The following is a 22,390-nucleotide window of genomic DNA, read 5'->3' as shown; positions in this document are numbered from 1 at the left end:
GGATGTCAAAGAAGTTTTCATAAATTTTCCTGATTACAGTTCCATTGAAAGTCCCAAAAATATTCTTTCAGGAGTATCCTTACCTCTGAATTAATTACTTTAATCAGGAAGAAAATGTGATAAACAGTCTTAGTTAACACAGAAAGTTGACGACATCTCTCTAGATACACTTGAATAGAAGGCTCTACCCTTTGCTGCAGTTTACTCCAGAAAAGAGTCAGTTCCCTAGAACAAGAGAACAATATTTCAGGGCCATCAATGCAACTACTAGTCTTATAACAAGAAATGCAAGGCTAAGAACAGTTTCCATTTTGACTCTGGGAAAGAAAAAAGCCTGAAATTTATTTACACCTTATCTTTTATTAAAATAACCACACTATTAAGTATCTAAATTTTTAAATTATGACAATTCCAGAAAGACAGTTCAGAATAAAACCTGTATTACCACAATTCATGCTACATAATTTACTCATCATGTGGCCTTGGAAAAAATAAAGATCTTGCACAGTAGTTTACTATTCACAGACTGGAACTGTATACTTCTGAACTTTTAGTAATTACTAACACCTACAGAAGATTGGCTTTTCTCTGTGGTAGATACACTGCTTCTAAAGCTACTCTTCTTTAAGAGCTGAATGTGAGTGTGATTTAGCAAGAAATTAGTCCCCAAAGCCTAAGAGTATCACAGGATCTACATTATCTTATTTGTTCACTCCTCCTCGGGGCAAAGAGCCAAGAGTACCTAGTACCTTATGGAATGCTGTAACACCCAAAACTTTACCCAAATCTCTTAAAGCAAAATCCTGCATTAGCAGTTTTCTCCTGCTGCTGCACATAAAATGGAAATGCACAGAGAAAGCAAATGCTGCAAGAATTATACAAGTTTGCTAGTTCGCATAAGGAAATTAAAACCCTAACAGCTCAAATATCTGCCAACAAAGACCAGTTACTTGTTCCCACATTAATGACAGCAAGCCCTAAACCATAAGTATCTTCGTCTATCTTACTATTGTAGTTATAGTAATAGTAAAGAGCTTATTCCTTTTTACGTTTGTTAGAAAAAGAAACAGTTTTACTACAGGACACAAAGAACAGTACTTACTCATTAAATGCTGACATAACGCTGACCAGTTGCCTGCAGTTATTAAATTTCTTATTTATATAGAAAAATTATTAACCAGCTATTGGTATTTGCCTCATCATACAGACACCCTTCAAATTCCTGTAATGGATGCTTGTCTTGCAAAATCCCTTTCGTTTTTAGGTTTCCAAGAGTCTTATCTCCTTTCTGTTTAGCTCACAGATTTTATCAGCTAAAGAAAGTTAACTTATGGCTTATGTGTCTTCTCCAGACTAAGTTTTTGTTCTTAGATAGAAAACAAGATTCAAACTCACCAGGCACAGTACATCTCCCCTTGCTGCAGCTGGCGAGATAGAAATGCTGCACATAGAATTAGAGCACTTTTTTCATCTCCATCAGATTCCAGGTTACAGATCATTTCTAGTGCATCTTTGCAATCTACTTCTGCTATCTAGAAGAGAAGAAAGAGAAGAACATGACTCAGAAAGTGGTTGTATTTTCAGACACACAGTCACATTAGCCTTTGCAAGACAATAATTCAGAACTTTAATTTAACAGTTGGATAGAGATGAGCTTGAAAGCAAATCAGTGTATTTTTAGACAATATCAAAACTCATTATGGCACCAGAAAAACTGTTCTATTAAAGTGAACAAACTTTTTTCTTAGACATTACTTATTTGTATCTAGTGCCCCAGTCACCTAAGAATTTTCAAGTATATTAATTATTCATATGAATCACATACATATGGTAATAGTGATGTGAAGACATAACTTTAAAATGTAGCTTAACACAAAAAAGAAAATTACTTGCAATTCTAATCCAGTTTACTTGTCACTGATGTTGCTACTGCTTTAATACAATAAGCTGGGTGGTTAATGAATCTGAGGTTTAACGTGACTGTTCCAGTACTTTTTAAAAAATCAAAGATATTAAGAACAGGAAAGCTATACAGTAAGAAGCAGGTCATCTGAATACTGTTCTAGAACACTACAGTCTGTACAATATAAATTATTTTTCAAGTACCAATTGAAGTACTAAGTTTTATGGCAAATCAAAGGAGAAATCACAGTTGTCCAGTACTATTAGACAGCTATATCAGTACTGAATCAGCGCACTTGCTGTAACAACTACTGTCTAATTTGATTCTCAGTAGACTGGTTTGATTACCTCAATTAGTGCATCTGGCAGGACACGCTGGTATTTATTCTTTGACAGAATAGCTTGACTATCACAACAGCATTGTTTGAAGTCTCTCTTGAGAAATCACAAGACCACCCAAAGCAAGAAACAGAAGTGCTCACCCAAACACCCAGCTGGTCCGGCACTCTGGGTAAGGCGGCAGCACAGCTGGGTTGGGCACCACGGTATCCAGCAATCAAACTACAATTTTGAATAGTACAACTACTTATTTTCACACCTCTAAATGGACACTTTGTAAATATACTAATAGCCCTTCACTGAACGTCATTGGACATTTAATAACCTCAAAGTCATCTTCTAAAGAAAACTGCATTTCTTAATATGGAACACTATAAATGTAATAGCAATTTCGACCGATGATCTGCTTTGCTCAGTGCCCCATCTCAGATAGGGACTATCAATGAAAAGCTTAGAGAAGAATATAGTGATCTGAACTTATAATAAGGGAACTTTCTTCATTAAAAGCTTTCCCAGCCTGACACACTTCCTAAGGGACCCTGTTTCTAACAAAGGTTTGTAACATCAAGTTTGTCAGTCTAGCATTTCACATACTGCAGGTTTGAATTCTTCGCATTATTGAAGGAAACTATTAAACTAATCCATGCCAAGAACTTGCTTAAATGTTACTTTCCTGCCTAGTCTGAATTGATATAAAAATTTCCACACTGATAATATAGTTTTTACTATTTTCCTGCTGTTCTCACAGTACAAAAATGACTGTCCTTTTCAGTTTGTAAGTCCACCCTGACATATTAAAGTTTATCTGCCTTCTCTTGGGGTAAGACATGATCTTTCCAAAATGGTTAGCAATATTGCAGTTAGCTGAGGCTGCTAATCTAAGCAATCCAAAGCTCAGAAATACCTGAATTAGGTTTCTCCCTGATAACCCAGTACAAACTTATCTGTATGTTATGGCATCCAAAGAAACAAGGCTAACCCATTCCTTTTGTCCAGGGGATTCATAGTTCATTCACTGAACCAGCCCATTCTGTGTTAGGGCAGAGTAATGAAGGAAGCCTGTCTGCAGGGTCAGAAATTCCAAGTTCCACTGCATGTCTCCAGCAAACAAAGGTAAGATTGCACAGCCTTGTCACAGCCCCTCCTAAGCTAGTTCTGACAGACTCTGCAGCAGCCAGAGCTGGGAGGAGAGCAAGATTGATCCAATTCTACTGAATATCTGAAGAACAAGCTCAGTGAGAAGCTGTCATCTTAGAATTTCATCTGTATCTAGGGCGGGAAAATTTTCCAGCTCTATTCAGTGCATAACTCTTATCCCTTTACGTTCAATTGCAATATGCTTTAATGTTTAACAAAAAAGATGACAGCAACAAAAAGACAGCAGAGACATTGGCAGACAAGGAAAGTGACATCTACAGTTAGTTTTCCTTCAAGGAGGGAAAAGGCTCAGCTAAAACTTTGGAGTGGGATGAGAAATGAAGATGCCACCTGAAAGAATGCAAGAGAGTAAAGCTGTCATCTCCTCTCTGACTTCTGTATTTAAATTAGAAGGATTTTATATTACAAACCAGATCAAAGATCTGATTTCACCTTCCATTGCACCCAGGAATTTGGGTGAAGTTACATTTATTCTCTGAACTGCAAGCAGCATCTAAAGGGCCCCATTCTATGTACTAGGTATACACAAAAAGCAATATAGTTCAAGTATTAAGAGTGGGAAAATCATTAACTTCACTTTACTAAGGAGGTCTGAGGCAGAGTTTTAAAATACTTCAAGTAAAATCAAACACAAAGTTGTGGCACAGCCAGAAAATGCCTATTAATGACCAAATAATACACTTCCATGAGTGTTTTCAGTCACTACTACTCAGCTTAAAAGCAACATGAACGAAAAGAAAAAAAAAAAACAAAGAATTTAGATCATATTTTAAAAGAAAAACCTCTTCTATAGAACACTAGTTTATGATTAGTGACTCTACTATCATTAAAGAAATAAGTCCAAGAAAAAAAAATCTGCATTATTTACTTACTTCTTCCATTAGCCTTTCATTTGGTGATCCTGAACAAAGACAGACCAGGTAGGTTTGTTTGAAATTGCCTTTCGCACTGATTTCTGGATGGTCAGAGCAGAGTTTTGCCAGGGCAGTAGCTTGTGCTAATTGCTTTGTTTTCATTAGGTGCTTAATACGCATATCCAGCAGGACAGGGCCTTCTGACACTAAAAATTCATTCACTTAAAAAAAAAAAAAAAATCCAAAACATTACATATATGTTATAGACTTAACAGACTGCATTTAGTCATTATGGTTGACCCCTGCAATTTACACAAATCAAAACAGATATAAAAGATACAAAGCAAAGATAAAGGAAAAGCTTCTTGGTGAACTGCACTTCTTTATAATAAAGATTCACTGTCACAGACCTTTATATACTTGCAGGTTTTAATTCATTCTAATTTCTTGGCTAAACAGCTGCAACAAAACCAACTGAGAGACCATATAAATATTAAAATATTTAGATACCATTTAGTTATAGTTCTACAGAAAGACAACGCAAAGCCACTACTCTCACATCCTTTGTACGCTTGTGCTATGCCTTTGCTAATACTGTCTTTTAAAGATTTTGCTATTGAAGAACATATGTGACAAGTACAAAAGTTTCTGAACCCTTTTTTATTGGTGTGAAATGTTTCATACAGTCAAACACTTTATGGTTCTTCAACCAAAAAAGTTTCCTTATTTGAAAAAAGAGGCATATCTTGTATACATTTGACTGTGCATAGTCTAAAACTCGAAAGAGATGGGTACTGAACAGGATTTTTCAAATATGCTCCCACAGAGCTAAACTCTGCCTACACTAACAAACAAACTAAGTGCCTCAGTTGGAAGGCATAAGAATTCTACAAAAAAGGGGAACACAGGTTAATGTTCCAAATCTTAAACATACATCTCTGGTCTCACCCAGATCTTCAAGATCAAAATTGTTCCAGCTTTGAAGCATGATGCTTATTACTACCTCTAGAACATTTAAAGTCAATTATTAAAACTAGACTATTTTCTCTAATCCTTTTGACATCATCTCCTCCCTGTTTCAAGGTAGATATATAATGCATAAAAAACCAACATGGTTTTCAACTGCCCTCACTTTAATTTCAAAACACATTCTCACATCTTTTAAAAACAGCAGACTTTTTCCACTGATTTTCATTTCTTTTGTGAAAATCAGCATATTCATTATATGCTTTCAGTATTAGGAGTAAAATCTTGATCATGTCTGAATGAGATTTCTTCCAGCCTTTGAGTATTCCCAAAACCTTCTGGTCATCTGCAGTGCTCACTTTCTGACACATCTTGATAGGAATATTCATCATATTCCTTTTAATTGCCTCATCCTGAATTTCACCTGAATCATGTTGCCCATTCACTTAATTTATATTTTCTTGACTTTTCAAATTCTGTTATGATTTGATGAAATAACTACTTTCAACATGTAAAAAGTTAATTCTCTCTGTAATACTTGAACTATGAGAATACGAAACATGGTTTACTTAAAAAAAAAGCTCACTTCATTCTTTGCTTCTTCTCATACTATTTACTGTATGTATGTATTATTGTACGTATTTATATACTGTTCTTCCCATACTACTTATTATTTGATTAACGTCTTTATTTAATAATTTCTCCTTCTTCAAGCTGCTTATATAGAACATTACTAACAACACCATCTTGAAATTGAAATCAGGTCAATTGTTTTCTTTACCACTTTAGTGCACAAGGCTGTAATGCAGAAAATACTGCCTTTTCAGAAATCGGGCCTGTTATCTTTCATGCACTTTCACTTTTATGGTTGAATTATCATTTCACCCAAATTCTCAAGTTGTTTTTCCATATCCTTGTACCCTGTTACAAATGATCAGCAATGGCAAACTGATGTGTAAGAATACTCAAATCAAATGAGCTCCTTCTTCCTTTCCCCATGGCGATGAAGCTACGACCAGATTTGCATTTATGCAGGAACAAAGGAAAATCAGAGCACATCAACAGACAATGGGTAGACAGCAAATATTTTGTTTTATTTATTAGAGGACATTCTGAGCAGCAGATAAATGTTCCTTTAATGTCATTACCAATGCATTATAAAAGATGTTCATACTCCTGCCAACCCACAAATGACCCTGTGACTAACCACATTCAATAGTCTAGCCTTGCTCTTCCTCTACCAGGTACCAATAATCCCTTCGCCTACAACATTTAGTCCTGGATAGTCTGCCTGGAATAACATTGGAACGTTTTACCTTATTTCTGTAACAAGATACAGGAAGAATTTAGACTTTAAGATATATTTGTAACCCAAGATGTTTCACTCTGATTTATTACCATAATTGCTGCATTTAATATTGTAAACACTACTTTCTATCTGCTAGTTCTCAGTAATCCCTTCCCTTAGCATTTATTGCTTCAGCCAGCCTACCTTGCATAAGCATCAGCACATTTTCTGTTATCTTCTCAACAAGACACAGGAAGACCTCAGGGTTACCAGTTACATATTAGCTCTTAAACCTTTATTCTAATCCCAGTGATTATAACCATTATGTTTAACATCTGAAAGCTCATTCAAAACATGAATTTTAATACATTTGTTTTGTAACTGAATTAAAGCTGACATTTTAAGACAAAAATGAGTGCTGGCGTTACAGGACTAAGTTTATGGTGGGGAACAGTCTTAAAGATAAGATTTTGAAGATCCTGAGGTGTTGTTTATTTTTAAAATACTTGATAAATGTATTTTATTGCGCAATGTCACTTTCTGAAGTAATTGTGGACAAACTGCTAGCCTACCATAACAACTGTAATTTATAAAAATGCTTTGAGACACAAGTGCTTCTCTAGAACAAATCACTTAACCTTTATGAGTGTAAACCCTGACATATTTAACGGGAACAATTATTGGAAAAAATATAAAATGTAATTTTTGTGCAATGCTCTATCATCTATTAAAATTCACAAACATGTTTGTGCCAGGCATGTGTAAAATTCATAGAAAATTACAGAACATGAGGGAAAATAAAGATGTGCAGATAGCATCTGACAGGTGGTACTACAATCTACTAAATCTAGCAAATTAACTTGGACAGATTGTGATCTAACCTTTTAGACATTTTCCCTCTTATACTCTTGAATTCCACAGCTGGCATATCAGGTCCTATGACCAAGTGATTCCCCACCAAGTTCACAAGAAGGACTATGAACTTTTATTATGGGTATTGCTCACACCATACATGGGCTAAAGCAGAGAAAACGTAATCCACAGATTAGCGGCACATGAGAGCAGGAATAAGCTCCAGGCACTAACAAGTTCTCTGTGGAAGACAGTCCAGATTAGTGCCATGTTTTAGCTGACTAGAACACTTTAAGAGGACAAAGAATATTTGCCTTACAAAGCACTCATAATCCTACTACCAGACCCCTCATCAGATGTAGTATAGGTACAGATTTATCCACCACCTTTATGTCTTATCAACCTTGCTTTAGCCAGAGAGGATGAAGCCAGGAGGTGAATATCCACATGGACAATCCATCTCCAAGAACTTCAGTTGCTAGTCAGGAAACTAATGTACTGGGTTTGACTGGGGCAGGGTTAATTTTCTTCACCACGGCTAGTACAGAGCTGTGTATTGATTTGTGCTGAACACAGTGATGATGATGTGGAGATGTTTTTATTATTGCTGGGCAGGCCTTACACAGAGCCAAGGCCTTTTCTGATTTCTGCGCTGCCAGGCTGGGGAGGGCCCTGTGGGAGCTTGGGAGGAGACACAGCCCGACAGGTGACCCCAGGTGACCAAAGGGACATTCCAGACCAAGGAACATCATGCTCGGTATAGAAGGAGGAAGGGGAGGACGTTTGCAGTGATGGTGTTTGTCTTCCCAAGTCACTGCTGGGTGTGATGGGGCCCTGCACTCCTGGGGATGGCTGAACACCCGCCTGCCCATGGGAAGCAGTGAATTCATTCCTTGCTTTGCTTGTGTGCATGGCTTCTGCTTTCCATATGGAACTGTCTTTATCTCAGCTTGTGAGATTTCTACCTTTGCCCTTCCTGTTCTCTCCCCAGTGCTGCTGGCGGGGAAATGAGAGAGTGGTTGAGTGGGGCTTGGCTGGAGTTGAGCCACAACACCTCTTTAGTCATCTTCAAGTTTAGTCTACATGTGCATTCACACTATGGGTGAGACTGAACTGACTTGATGCTTTCCATATCTACCAGGAGCTGGGACTCAGAATCCTTCATGCAAACATCTCAGCACAACTGTGCTGAATGCAGCATCAATCCTGGATGCCTCTGGTGGTGGCACAGTGTCTGGAGAAAAGGGGAAAAGAAGTTCCAGACGGCTGCCTTGAATATACCCAGGATGAAAACATGTTTTTCTCCTCTCAAAACTGAAGCTGCTGGTACCCTTCAACTTCTGGTGACAGGTACTCTCATTATTGAAAATAGATCCACACTGGCTGTTACATTCTGCCTGTTATCACCTTGACAATCTCTGGATAGTGATGGTTATATCCAGATCCTCTTCTCAGTGAGATATTCTTTAGATGCCTCCTTACTACATTTATATTTACGAAAAATTCAAGAACCTAACTCCTGGCATGCAGTTTTAAATCTCTAAGGATAATTAAAATTAGATACCAAAAAAGCAGCAGCAGCCTGGCTTTTCGTAAGGTTATCAAAGATCCTTTTCCTCCAAACAGTTCCTCCCCTCCCACTCAGTATCAGCTGAGGAGATACTAATGACAGCTTTGAAGGATTATACCATCACTACATAAAAATGGTAACCTCGAGGATGGAAAAGCAGGTTCATGCTAGAGCACAAGCCACACTGGCAGAAATTGAGGATTGAAGTGCAGTATTTTAACATTGCATAGGCTATGGCATAACCTTAAACACTTTGGTGTACTTCAGCTTTCAGTCTTTGGCAATAAGACTGCACAGACAGCCATGTGACTTCAGGAAACCCAATTTTCAGGTGTTATTAATTCAGATCAGCTTCAATTCTAGATTAATATCAGTCCTGATCTCACATTAAGCTATCTGGTAGCTCAGGAGGAGGCCAGTATGATGAAAGACCCAACTATGTAGTGAGAAAATTAAGACATTACTAAGGTTTCCTTCCATAACCAATTAATGAAGTGGAGAAATGTAGAAAATTCCTTTCTCCAAATACAAGTGCTTCTTATCTATCATATGCAATCTTGAGGAAAAAAAAAGTCATGCAGGTGAAACCTGAAGTAATAGCGGGTCCAGTCACCATGTAAATGCAATGCAATGTCTGATAGCAGTGCAGGACCTGTTCCCATGGGACTCTTACAAGAAATTCCTTAAAGATGTTAAAGTTAGCTCTCCTGAAGCCCTGGTCACAATCTTACTGTCCTGTGACCTCCTTGTCCAATACTGAATTAATGATCAAGATCTTAAAAAGACTCAACTATAAGGCAATTAAATTACTGTTACAATGGCTGCAGTGTGGTTGAGAGGAAGCTAGTAAATGAGTACTCTTTGGGATTCTGAGGACTACATACAAATCCAAAGTCTTTATTAGGTGTATAATAAGTAATTAAAAGAAGCAACAAAATGCAAATTTGTGGAAGAGTACGCCCAACTTCTGGAAAAAAAACCAAAAAAACAAAAAAACCAAAAAAACAAAAATTGAGAATCATATTTTACATTTACCAGACTTATCCAAGGGAGCTGTGGTAATTTGAATAAAAGGAGCTACAACTTATTTTCTACCAGCACTAGAAGAAGTCTATCAAATCCCTAAAGATACCAAGCACTCTTGGCAGTAAAAAGAATAGTCTTGTACAGATAAATTATCAGTTAATGGAAAAAGAAATAAAAAGCCCAAACAAACTCTCAGTGGATTTCTGTAGGATCTGTACCAGGGACAGCCTATGTCCAGCACTTTTACAAACATGTGGAAAACGGCAAAGAACCATGATAAAATATGCCAACAATCCATAACACAGCATAACAGATAAAATTAAAATGTTGATTAAAACCCCCAAAATTATTTTCACGGAGGAAAAAAAAAAAAGCCTGACTGTACGTACAGGCATGACAGGGGAAAATCCTAGCACTTAAACAGGAACTAGTCCTCAAGAAAATGTCATGTTTAGTTCTGATTTAAGAAAACATTGGTTCAATGCTGAGTCAGAAGCAAGACTAATGTTATGAAAGGAATATTATTATTATAAATTAAATATTATGAAAGGAATGCTGAAGAGAGCAGAAAATAATACTGACTGCTGAATAAACTTTTCATTTCCCATACAATGAATGGGACAGTAAATTTGGAAGACATGCAAGACAGTACAGAAGAGATGAGATATGACAGCAGTCTATCAAATCAGGTCTTGTGACGCATTCATTAAAAGACATGAGAATAGTTAACTTATTAATAGATAGAAAATATCATATGAAATAAGCAGGCACCAGTCTAAAAGGAGGCAGACACTAAGAGGAACTACTTCACTTGATGTAAGAATTGTGCAACTTTGCCACAGATGATTATGTGTGACGCTTTATACAGATTCTAAAACCATTTAGGCAAAGAATCAAAAAAACCCCTAAGATTTATTCACACAACTATAGTGCTTTTGAATTGCAATCACCCAAACAAAAATAACATATCATAATGACACTCTCATTTAAAAATATATATGTAGTTTTTATTTTTTGGGTTTATGTCCAATAAATTTTGCGTATTAGTATTGAACTTAGCCCTGTAAGCCTGTATGCAAACTTCCTTCACATGGCTTATAAAGAAAATGGCAAGATAATTTGAGGCATGATTGTTTTATGCAAAATACCAACATTAAATTATTTGTATGTTACCATGAACATACTATCTTAATAGTTCAGAAAATGCTACAAGCATATTTATTAATATAGTTTATAAATTACCAGAAACTATATTGAACAAAAAACTTCCATCGATCATAATAATATTTCAATGTACCATAAAACTGAAGTAAGTAACTTTAAATTTTACCTTTATCTGGGTCCAACTGTTCCTGGGACAGAATACCACACAATACTGGGTTCTTCCACACTCCCTTCTCTTGTGTAAGTGTTGTTAAAATGTGCAGTTCCTGGCTGCCATTTTCCATCAAGTTTTTATGAGCCACCTGAATAATATATTTTACAAAACAAGGTATTATTTTAAAAAGACATAAATAATGTCTTTCATATTCCTTTATACCTTATATTATCAAATTAATGCCTTACCAGATAGAGAATTAAATGTATAACAAAACAATTTTTAACATTCAGCCTATACAGGTTTTACTTCTGCCTCTGTTGCCTAAGATATAAGCTGAGAAACTAAAACAACTGAATGTTTCAAACTCACCTTGAAATTTACTAACAGGGCTACTTCTGAAATTTCTAAAACGAAATTTTGAAATAGGCCTCTCTTTTAAAACTGGATGAGCAATTTCTGTAGTCCACATACTGTTCTGGTACCAGGTGCCTAAACTTTATCTTCTCAAACTCTTTAGCAGCTCAATTTCTCAGTTTCTGAAGACACTGAAAAAAGTATTTTTATAATGGCTAAAGATTTTAGCTGTTAAGATCTCACCGCATAGTTCTATGCAAATATGATGAAACAGTTTGAAGTCTTAAAATCAATTAAAATATCTTCCACTGCACTTACATTCTAGAATAAATTCTGTGAGCAGACATACACTTGGGAGCAAACTAAATACCTGTAAAAATCTGTGGCTTAAGTAGCAATGCGCAACTCACACTGGTCCTTAAAAAAAACCAAAACACTAAAACAACAAGAAATAGCTCATTTTTCTTTTACTTTTCCTCCTGCTCTCAAGGCTGCGGAACCCCTCAGCATCAAACACATCTCTTCAGAATTGGATTATATAAGGCAATTGCTAGTCAAAATTCACTCTAAAACAATCAGCCTTTCATCTTCCTCTGCTACTTAGGCTGTGAATCCTGAGGTAACTCTATCCGGTCTTTTCATTATTATTTTTTTCTCCTCCCCACTTCCTTTCTTTTTTTTTTTTTAAACTGTAGACTGGACCTCCCACTACATATTTCTGATAAATACAGAGAAGCACAACTTGTTCTAGCACTCTCCTTTACTGCAGTGCCCTAACCTTAACCAACCAGTGCCCTGTGAGAGATCTAAAAACTCTTCAGTATCAACTGGCTTTCATTCATAATTTTCAAATATACAACCATATATAGTAAAGAATTACTTATATGATAATATTTAATTTCTAAGAGTGTTAATAGTCAACCATATTTTAAAACATGAATTTTCTTTCAATAATCTGTAACTATTTTTTTCTCCACAGCTGCTGCATGCAGACAAATGATATTACCTTCAGCAATTACTGCAGAGTACGTAGGATTTCCAGATGAAGGCCTTGCTCCTTACAGACAGACTACATACTGAATATCCCTAGATTTCTAAACCATTCTGAAAAGCTCTTCAGTCTTTATTTTATGAACTAAACTCACCTGTACAAAAGCCTGAAATTCTTCCCATTTATTTTCAGGTAAGTCCAGAGGCAGACACAGTAGAAGTTCAATACAGCTTCTGGAAGTCAAAAAGAAATATTATTTGAAGAAATTTTTGATGCTGAAATTGCATAACCAACAATTCTTTATTCTAATATCAAAATAGTTGTTTGAAACACCAGCCACAAAACAGTTTGCTTCCTTGAACACAAAGAAAAAGAGCTCATGAACACTCTTGGAGAACCTGTAAAAGCAAGTTCTCGCAAAGATCCCATTTAAAAAAAAAAAAAAAAATCATCGTTGAATCCAACTCCGTAAAAGCCTGTGCAAATTGATGCATTTTCAGATAGTATGCAGATCATTAATAGCAAAGTGTTTCAAGCCAGGAATGTTGGCTGGTCCTAGGTCAGGAATCTTCTTGCCTCAATTCCAACATCCAGATATTCTCTCTTACATACAAAATCTACCATTAGTAAGGTAGTGCTGAGAACTGGATTAAGAAAACATTTAGACAATGAGAAGTTAATACCATACAGACTGGTTTTAGTAACCAAAAAATCATACTCACAGTGCTAAACGTTCAAGCACAAAGGCTACGTTTTCACACTCAGAGGTAAGGTAAGGTCGTGCTTTAACATAACTTCGGATAGCCACCGTGTACACCTCCAACAGAGGCAGAGGATCTTCTGATGTCTTCCACTTTTCTGCATATTCCAACAAAGTCTATTTAGGAAAAGAAAAAAAACAGTCCAAAAATCAGGAACAAATATAAGTTTAAAATTATATATTTCTCATTAGTAGATCTCCTTAATATGAATTACATATTCTATAAGCATGCTTTTTTGCCCTAAAATTAACTGTTTCATTAACAACTGACACTTAAGACTCCATCCACAATTGTTCTCTGAACGTATAAGAACATTATGACTGACACTTCCTCCCTGTGGTAACATCGTATGATTCATTTTACATTCCTATTTTCCAAATACAGCAGCCTGAAGACCATATCATAGTTAAGGGACTGAAAACCCATTTTTAGACATTCACCTCTACAGTTCAGCTTCTAAAGCAAGTAAATGTGAAAGTATTAGTCTTTATTTTAACTTTTCTACTTCCAGGAACAGTTTTACTTTTCCCATGCTTTGCCACCTTGAAGACACAAGTATCTTCCGGACATTGCTTTTTACATGGCTCTGAAAGGAATATGTTCTATGCATTTTAAAGATGCCATTTGTACATCAAAAACCCATTAGTAAAAAAATTGTTTTCCTACTTATCAAATGAATACCTACAAATACTGATTTTAAGCTAAAACTCATAAGAATGATGAAATAAACATCAGCAACCAAAGTGCAGAAGATTTCTGTTCATTTCAGTCAATGCCAGGGGACTCAGACACACATTTAGGCAGAGTATCCAGTCAACATTCCAACCACATCTCCCATGGATCTCTAGGCTATCATGCCTAGGGTAACATAATGGATTGCAAACTAATTCCTACACCATGGCAGGTTACAAGGAGCCTGTCATATTACAATGACCAGTTTTGTTGTTTGCTTTTTAAGGGGCACAACACACAGAAAGCTGAGAGTGAGAGAGAGCAGTTTTGGCTGAAAGCAGGGCCATTATAATATATTGTTTGGAGGAATATGTTCATGGAGCTGTGTGTATCCTGAAGAACTGAGACTATACAGCCTTTCTGGGCAACCTGTTTCTGAGTGTTTAGAATTCAATTTATTAGGATTTTCCTCCACCAGTACCTAGAGCAGCACTCTCACATGTTCTCAACACAGCGATTAATCCCCTTCACACTGGGACTTGCACAGCAGAAAGCGAAGCAGGTGCTCAGCCAGGGCACACTGGGGCTGCTCAGAAGAACAGATGGGCTGCTGCCCCAGAGCTGGTCCCGAGCTTCCACTGGTGCATAGGGCTACACTCCCTCCCACCCCCCCAGCTTTGTGCTCACCTTAACCAAACTACATGTCAGTGCATTCCTCCTGGATACTGAGCTCCCTCACAACAGTCTCTCTGATCTGTCTCTTACCTTGCTTGCTTCCATCAAATCACTATCATCCACAAAAGTGCTGAAGATGCACTCTGTCCCCTTGTTCAGTTACTAATAAAGAAGAGAATATTTGTTCCAGTATTGAGCTTTGATAGGAAGCCGCAAGTGCTGGCTGCCATCTGGGCTTTGTACTACTAAGTCTTTGGGACCCACACATCAGCCAGTGGACTATTTCATAGTTTTGTTTATAAGAATACTATGGGAGATGATGATACTAGGACCTGCTGATGTCTGGCAGAAAAACATCTGTTGCCATCTGCTTGTTTGCAGAACCACCTACTTCATGGAAGGAAACCAGGTTTGTCAGCGTGAAAGCATGTTAGAGACCTCATTCTGTCAAGGACATTTATAAAAGTCATAGTTCTCCTTTATATTAAGGCCAGCTGTAAGTAAACTAATTTTGACAACATTGTTTCAATTATGATAAGGTTTGTTCTGGTAAGGAAAAAATCAGTGCCCTCTGAGCAACAAACCTCTTCTGCTCCAGAGTCCCCCACATACCTGAATAAGAAACAGAACAAAGTGCTTCTCAACTCAATTAACACCAAATGATGAAATTTTGTTTGATTTCTAACATATTAGTACAACTATCTGAAGGAGTTTGCTATGTCTGGGATACAGTAAAACTCAAATGATAAAACAGAACTTGGTACATGTTTATGTATCGGAAAGTAAGAAAATCAAACATTAATTATTGTGGAAATGCAAGCCATCATATTAAAAAACAAGACAAAACAAAACTAGGTTTATTCCTGTCTTCAAATCTGCAAAGCTAAGCTTAAGTTAAATTCAGCATTGTCTATGTTAGCTGTCTGTACTGAGTTAACCACTGGTACTATAAGAACATACTTAAAATTCTTACATTTCGCAATATCCAAATAAATCCTCTCAATAAAGAATGTCAGCTATAATGAACTGAATCAGCACTGTTTCATGTGGTCATCTGCAATTACAATACCATCACCACATTATATATCACATTATATATTCACACAAAAAAAAGACCCAAAGGTACCTTATTCAAGGATATAACAGGTAAGAAATACGCAAGTTTTGGCAAAATGCTGCATTAAAGTCTGGTTTGGTTTTAAAGGAGCTCTTACTACACAATCAGTATGTAAAGAAGTTATATACTCTCCTGCAGCAGAAGATGCTTCTGAGCATCTAGTGCTCCCTACTGGAACCTTGAACCTGACTGGAATATTGTCTGTGTTACTTTAACACTCAATTTGATGCTCTCCTAAGAGCAGCCAAAAGCACCACAGATCATGGCAGAGAAACCAAGGAAGAGCAAAACAGAGATGAAGCAAATAAGAAAAACAGAGGAGGACTAGATAAACAAGGTAACAATATTAGCAAACACTATTTCAGTACCACTTGGCAATTTTGCTCAATGCTCTAGAATAATCAGAACAAAGCAGTTGCTGTCAAAGAATTTTGAAAGAAACTCCAGCGAAAAGCCTCCCTTTGTCCTGATACTCTCATAACCAGAAGTACTGTGATTTCTGTTACTGACTTAACACATGCGATATGTTTAAGGATGCTAGTGGCAAAACAGCAAAGCTGAACAAAAAACAGCCCACAAAAGTATACTTTATATTCTTCAGTTTTTGGATCTCGGGGCAGTGTTTTGCATAGAAAAGGCAGTAACTTCTTCACTTTGTCCAGCTGATATAAAGTAGTCACATTAAAAGAGGGAATAGCATAACCTTAAGATTACATTAATGCCACAGACCTGTAAAAGTAACCCTCTCTCCTCAAACTGATGTTGTTTCTTGTGAAGAATTCACTAGAGCAATCAATACTCCACCTTTCATGGTACAGTACTTGCAGAAAACTTAAATAAAAAGCATAGTGATATAATTCTTTTTCCTTAAGGAGTAAACATTTTCTTCTTTTAAGTGCTTTGGAATGACTTGCATTTTTGTACTGGAGAAAACACCATACAAGTGATTTTTGTTAAAAGAGTATTACAGTGTAACCAATTTCACACTTGCTTAGAAGACAATTCTCCCAGTAAAGGGAAAGTGTGAAAACAAGTTGCTGGTGAGACTGAATAAAAGAGGGTCAAGCATGATAATCTGAAATTCAGCATATCTTACTGTTGATATTGATTCATAAATATGCTGGGAAAATTATTTGCATTAGTCTGGAATGCTATTTAGCTCAGACAATTAGCTTTGTAATTGGCGATAAAGTGTTAAAACTAACACTGTCACACAAAATTACTTCCCTTTCTGATTAATTTGAAAAAATGTACTCCTCTTTTTAGACAAAATATATATTTAAAAAACCTCAAACCAAACCACAACAATAACCAATCTCTCAAGCAGTAGCTAACATATAAGACCAAGGCAGTAACACCATAATCTACCATTCATTTTTACCCAGCTTTTATCCAGATTGTCCAAACTTGCTACAACTAGCCTACAAATAGCCAAATCTAGCCAAGTAACTGGTCAGTAAGGTGCTATTTAGGAAATTGATCTATGAAGTCATGAGTCCTGATTTTAATACTTGAAACACCGTGTTATTAGTTGATGCAAATTTCATTTTGAATGTGGCCCACTTACTTTTACTCATCTCTTAAAAAGAGCACAGCAAACAGTAAGATTAATGTAAACTTTGGTAAATGAAGGACATTTCCAACTTAGCTACCAAGCCAGGACAACACATCCTGGAAGTGTCTCAAAGTGTTGAGGAAGCAGAGGAAGAAGGGGTAAGAAAAAAGAAGGAGGCAGGAAAATATAACTAAACAATTGGTCATCTAAGAAGTGTGACTGGAGAGTATCAAGAATATTTTCACCTGCCATTGCAAATATGAGAAGCTAAGGAGGAAACCGACAGGCTCAATTGAGAGACACTGATTTATAACATGACAAGGGACCACTGAGACCTGTAAATAACAAGATCAGGAGATCCCAAGTTTCATAGTAGGTGGTCAGCAAGCTAAAGAACCACCAGCTCGGCAGATCACCATCCAATCTGCACATGGGGGGATACCAAAGACTGCTGACCCATTATGACAGAACCAAGCAGGAATTCTCCCAGACAAATAAGAACTTGCAGAAATACTGTGTAGTCATTAATACCAGAAAATTGCATGAGAGAAGAATTATAAAAGCACTGGCAGAAACAATGACAGTCCAATGAAGAACACTACAATCCACATTCAGATTATTAAGAATAAACTGAAGCAAATAAAATCTCATTTTTAAGATATGAAGTTCATTAGCAGTTAGTCAAAATAGATGTAATCAATAGATTAGCAAATTCTGAGAATACACCATCTAACAAAAAGTATTCAGAGTGTTGGTGACCTGTTACTACCATCTTTTAAAAGCAACAAATGCACTGTAAAAACAAGGAAGAGAAGTTTGCACTATAACATAGTGGCACTAATTTCAGCACTAAGTAGTGCTATTTTTATTTCATATATCTAGATCAGCCACTTCCAAGCCATTACATGAACTATATTAAGGATTTACACCCACCACACCCTTCAAAAACATTCTTTAGTATGACAGATTTCCTTGTCTGGATGTCTCTATACAGCACTGCCATTATACAAAGAAAATAAAATTCATTCTGCTTTACTTAATGAATCAGTGTTGTGCTCTGCTTACAACCATAAAAAGAAAGAATTTTACCCCCAGCCCTGGGCCTCATTAAGTTATTTATCTCCCTAGTTGGGACATGCTTGTTAATCAAGCCAAGCACTGTATTCCAAGCACAGCAGCAAAAGTTTTGTTCCTCTTTGAGACTGAAGCAGTCATTTTATTTTAGCAGCAGCTTACACGGTAAAGAATCCTCCAAAATGGAATAATCTTGACCTGTACAATAAAAAAATACACTATACCTGTGATTTAAACTGCAGAAAATGTATAACCACAGGTAAGATTCAGACAATTTTCAATCTTTATCAGAACCCTTACAAGACTGTTGCTGTAGCAACCCACCCACCAGAGGATGCTTTTATTGAACAATCTTTGCTAAAACTAGCCCTACAACACCAAAGCAGTGGTAAAATATGTTTCATATTAAAAGGCAGCATTATTTACTGTTACCAGGAGTTACACGTGTATGGTCCAAACCCACGTTTCTTCAGCTCTGAAGAACAGATTCTTACCCTAAACATATCTGGATATAGGTAAGCTTACTTAAATTTATGTAAGGACATGCCTGGGACTGTCATTTTCGTTCCCTGCTACACCCAAAGGACTAAGAGGCTGGGAAAGTGACAGACAGTGGCCACACAGATAAGCTGCACCTCTCAAACAAGTGCAGTAAGTAGCAAACCCTTTATTTCAGTGACTTTCTTCAAGCACATCCACACAGGAGAAAGTCCAAACAAGCTTGACACAACTGTATTGTGTGGAGATGAGTCTTAGGGAGCTGCACATAAAGAGTGGCTGAAGGAACTCCCTCCATGAAATAAACTCCACGGTGGCAGAGGTAGCAAAGCAGTGACAGAGTTCCATGCACACAGGCAGGTGCAGGAGCTACAGCACTTCTCAGTGAGATCACTCTGCCACTTGCTATTCCCATGGAGCACTCCCACAGAGGCAGGGTTCCCCTTGTACCTGCCAACAACCAACTGATGCAAAAGAGCAGCTGCTTTCAGAGAAACCACCAATGCCCTGATTCAAGAAAACAGGTCAAGCTTTACTCAAAGCTGGTGAAGAATAGGTACAGTTCTGCTATCATGAACAGAAATTTCAAAGGAAAGTGAGGGTTCCAGTCAAGAAAGGGTAACTGAAGAAAACCAGTGAAGCAAGTCTCCCATACGAACCATGCACATGATTAAGAATATTTTTCTTGACTTAAGATTCTCCTCTGTAAATGTGACAGGTATGCTCTAATAACCAGTCACAGCTTGTGCTACTAGATGATGGATCATGAGGAAATGAAAATGATTTGGAGATCCCGAATTTCGTATCATCATAGAGAGGAAGATGCATAGAGATGCCGTACTCTGTAATGAGCCTGACAGCATAACCACTTGAATCAAATCAAGTTCCACTGACTGTTCTGGACTGGTTTAGAACTGGATGCTTAGGATTAAAGGGACTGAAAGGAAGAAGACATATAGCATAGTTTGATCCAGAGTAAGTGTCCTGAGGGCTTTATCTTGGGACCAGTGCTTTTCAATATCTTCATCCATGACCCAGAAACTGAGATCAAGTGTACCCTCAGCAATTTTGCAGATGATACAAAGCTGAATGATGTAGTTAACACAAGAGGAAAAAAGGGATTCTATCCAGAGTGACTCGGACAAGCTTGAGAACTGTGTCTACAAGAACATAAGTTCAACAAGTCCAAGTACAAGGTGCTACCCATGCATCAGGGTAACCAGATGTGAGTACAAACTGCGAGGACTCATTGAGATTAGCCCCGAGGAAAGGGATGGTTGTTCTCATGGATAAAAAGCTGAACATAAGCCAACCAACTGTGCTCACAGCCCAGGGAGCCAAGTGCATCGTGGGTTGCACCATAAAAGGGGTAGCCAGCTGGTCAAGGGAGGGGATTCTCCCCCTCTACTCTGTCCTTGTGAGACCCAACCTGGAGTGCTGCATCTGCAGTCCTCAGCACAAGATGGACATGGACCTGGCTGAGCAGCTCCAGAGAAGGCCACACAGATGATCAGAGGAATGGAGCAGCACTCCTATGAATAAAGGCTGAGAGCTGAGGTTGATCAGCATACAGAACAAAGACTTTGGAGAGATCTCACTGTGGCCTTCCAGTATCTTAAATGCGCTCATAAAAAGAAAGGGGCAAGAAATTTTGTATGAGCAGATAGTAACAGGACAAGAGGCAATGGTTTCAACTGAAAGCAGGTGAGTTTAGATTAGAAATAAATTCTTTACTCACAAGGTGGTGAAGCATGATGTCTCATCCCAGGCACTGCTCAAGGCTGGGCTGGATGGGTCCTGTGCAACCTGATCTACTGAATGGCACCCCTATCCATGGCCTGGAACAAGATGATCTTTAAGGTCCCTTCCAATTCAAACCATGCTATGATTCAATGAATTTTGTACAATCAGGTTCCTTAGGTGGTCATTAACCTGACCTTCACTTAAGAGAGATTTTGACCTCCCAAACCCTGACATATGGTCAGACAACACATTTGTGGTACTTTCTTCCCCCTTACAAGACTATAACCTAGAGAAATTAAAAAGCAGGGGAAGAGATATGATTTCTTTCAGAATTTGAATATCTGAAGTTTGTCTGTTTAAGCCTGCAAGTTTATTAGACTAGTAAGTTATTATTAGTATATTCTGCCAAATATTCTTGCCAAAGCTAGCTCAAAGACATCAACTGTCAAAATCTTTAGCTTTCATTTTCCATAAAGTGCATGAAAGTACACATTTTTTGTCAAAATCATATGTAATTTTTCAGATACATTGAAAACCAGACAATTCTCTAAATTTAGTTTGTAACAACAGAGAAACACACACCACAATGAATTTAGTCAATGGTCAGTTCATAACCTAAAAGACATGGACTTAGGTTTTTTGAAGGAATAAATCAGCTTACCATGGCAATGCTATTATCTGACAATAAGACTTGAGGAGTGAGATATGATTTAAATGGATGTTCTTTATGAAAAGTTGTCTTCTACATTAGATTGTGTTAGAAAATCAAATCTAGCGCCAGATATTGTCTGTTAAATACATATAACAAAAGTGAAAGTAACTATTTTATAGTACCAAATATTGTTTCTACCACATACCTACTATTGAAGTACTACTTATCATCTAGAAGATGTTTTCTTTTTCCATGCAAACTGAGGAAAAACAAGGCTGTATGTATTTCCCTCAGGTCATTAAATATAGTGCCTGTGGTCAGCTAAAGAACAACACAAAAAGAGAATGGTAATTCTAATATTGACCTTAAAAAGCTCCACACTACAGTCTGCTTGCAATTATTTAAACTCTTGCTTCCTCCAATTTCTTGTGTAATACTACACATGAGCAAGAATTACCTTTCAAATACAGACAGCTGTATTTCATGAACATAATGCACAGTAATAGTCTTACTCTTGCTTGTTAATGTACAAGTTACCAAAAAATGCAATGATGAGCCATGAGAAGCAGGCAGAGCATGACACTGGAGTAGCAATGGCATGAAAATACTGATTGTGTCTATTGAAAGTCTTCCTATGCTATTTGACTGCTGCTGAATGTGAAGAACACTGACAATGCAGCCATGCGGACCTGTGCAGAAAACAGAACAGATGATGCCTCCTTGGTTTTGTATTACCAGCACAATCCTCCTTTTGTATTACAAAACTAAGTGTAGCCCTGAAGGTAAGCTATAAGACTCTTACCATTTAAACCTAAACTGAAATGAAAATGGAAATGTATCCCGATATTCTGTACCCTATGAAGTTGCTTGCTCCTCAACTGCCATCTTTCTGCTTTTGACACTTGAAAAGTAATTTTACTGAAGCTTAGACAAGTGAGATTTACTAATCTCTACCAAAAAATGTTTTTCCCTTCATGATTCTGCACTCCCTTTTTGTCGCCTTTTGTACTGATCTCCCCACC

General features: G+C 37.2%; 1 protein-coding gene across 3 annotated transcripts in view; it reads right to left on the bottom strand.

Annotated features, from left to right (window-relative positions):
* The window catches only part of ZNF292 (zinc finger protein 292), a 49,334-nt gene that overhangs the window by 9,700 nt on the left and 17,244 nt on the right, over nt 1–22,390 (bottom strand). Inside the window, exons 2-7 of one of the 3 annotated variants that reach the window (XM_002198266.6) lie at nt 13,344–13,498; nt 12,776–12,854; nt 11,286–11,421; nt 4,272–4,474; nt 1,396–1,532; nt 84–225 (exon numbers count right to left, since the gene is read on the bottom strand). In XM_002198266.6, coding sequence (XP_002198302.4) covers nt 84–225; nt 1,396–1,532; nt 4,272–4,474; nt 11,286–11,421; nt 12,776–12,854; nt 13,344–13,498 — 852 coding nt within the window. Of the gene's footprint in view, nt 1–83; nt 226–1,395; nt 1,533–2,384; nt 2,446–4,271; nt 4,475–11,285; nt 11,422–12,775; nt 12,855–13,343; nt 13,499–22,390 lie in introns of those variants that run through there. The other 2 variants (XM_072926624.1, XM_072926625.1) reach the window with 2 other exon arrangements.

This window comes from Taeniopygia guttata, chromosome 3, assembly GCF_048771995.1.
Source record: "Taeniopygia guttata chromosome 3, bTaeGut7.mat, whole genome shotgun sequence".
In the NCBI taxonomy this organism is placed as follows: domain Eukaryota; kingdom Metazoa; phylum Chordata; class Aves; order Passeriformes; family Estrildidae; genus Taeniopygia; species Taeniopygia guttata.
Note: the sequence above shows the minus strand (reverse complement) of the source record. Positions and strands in the feature narration are given on the sequence as shown.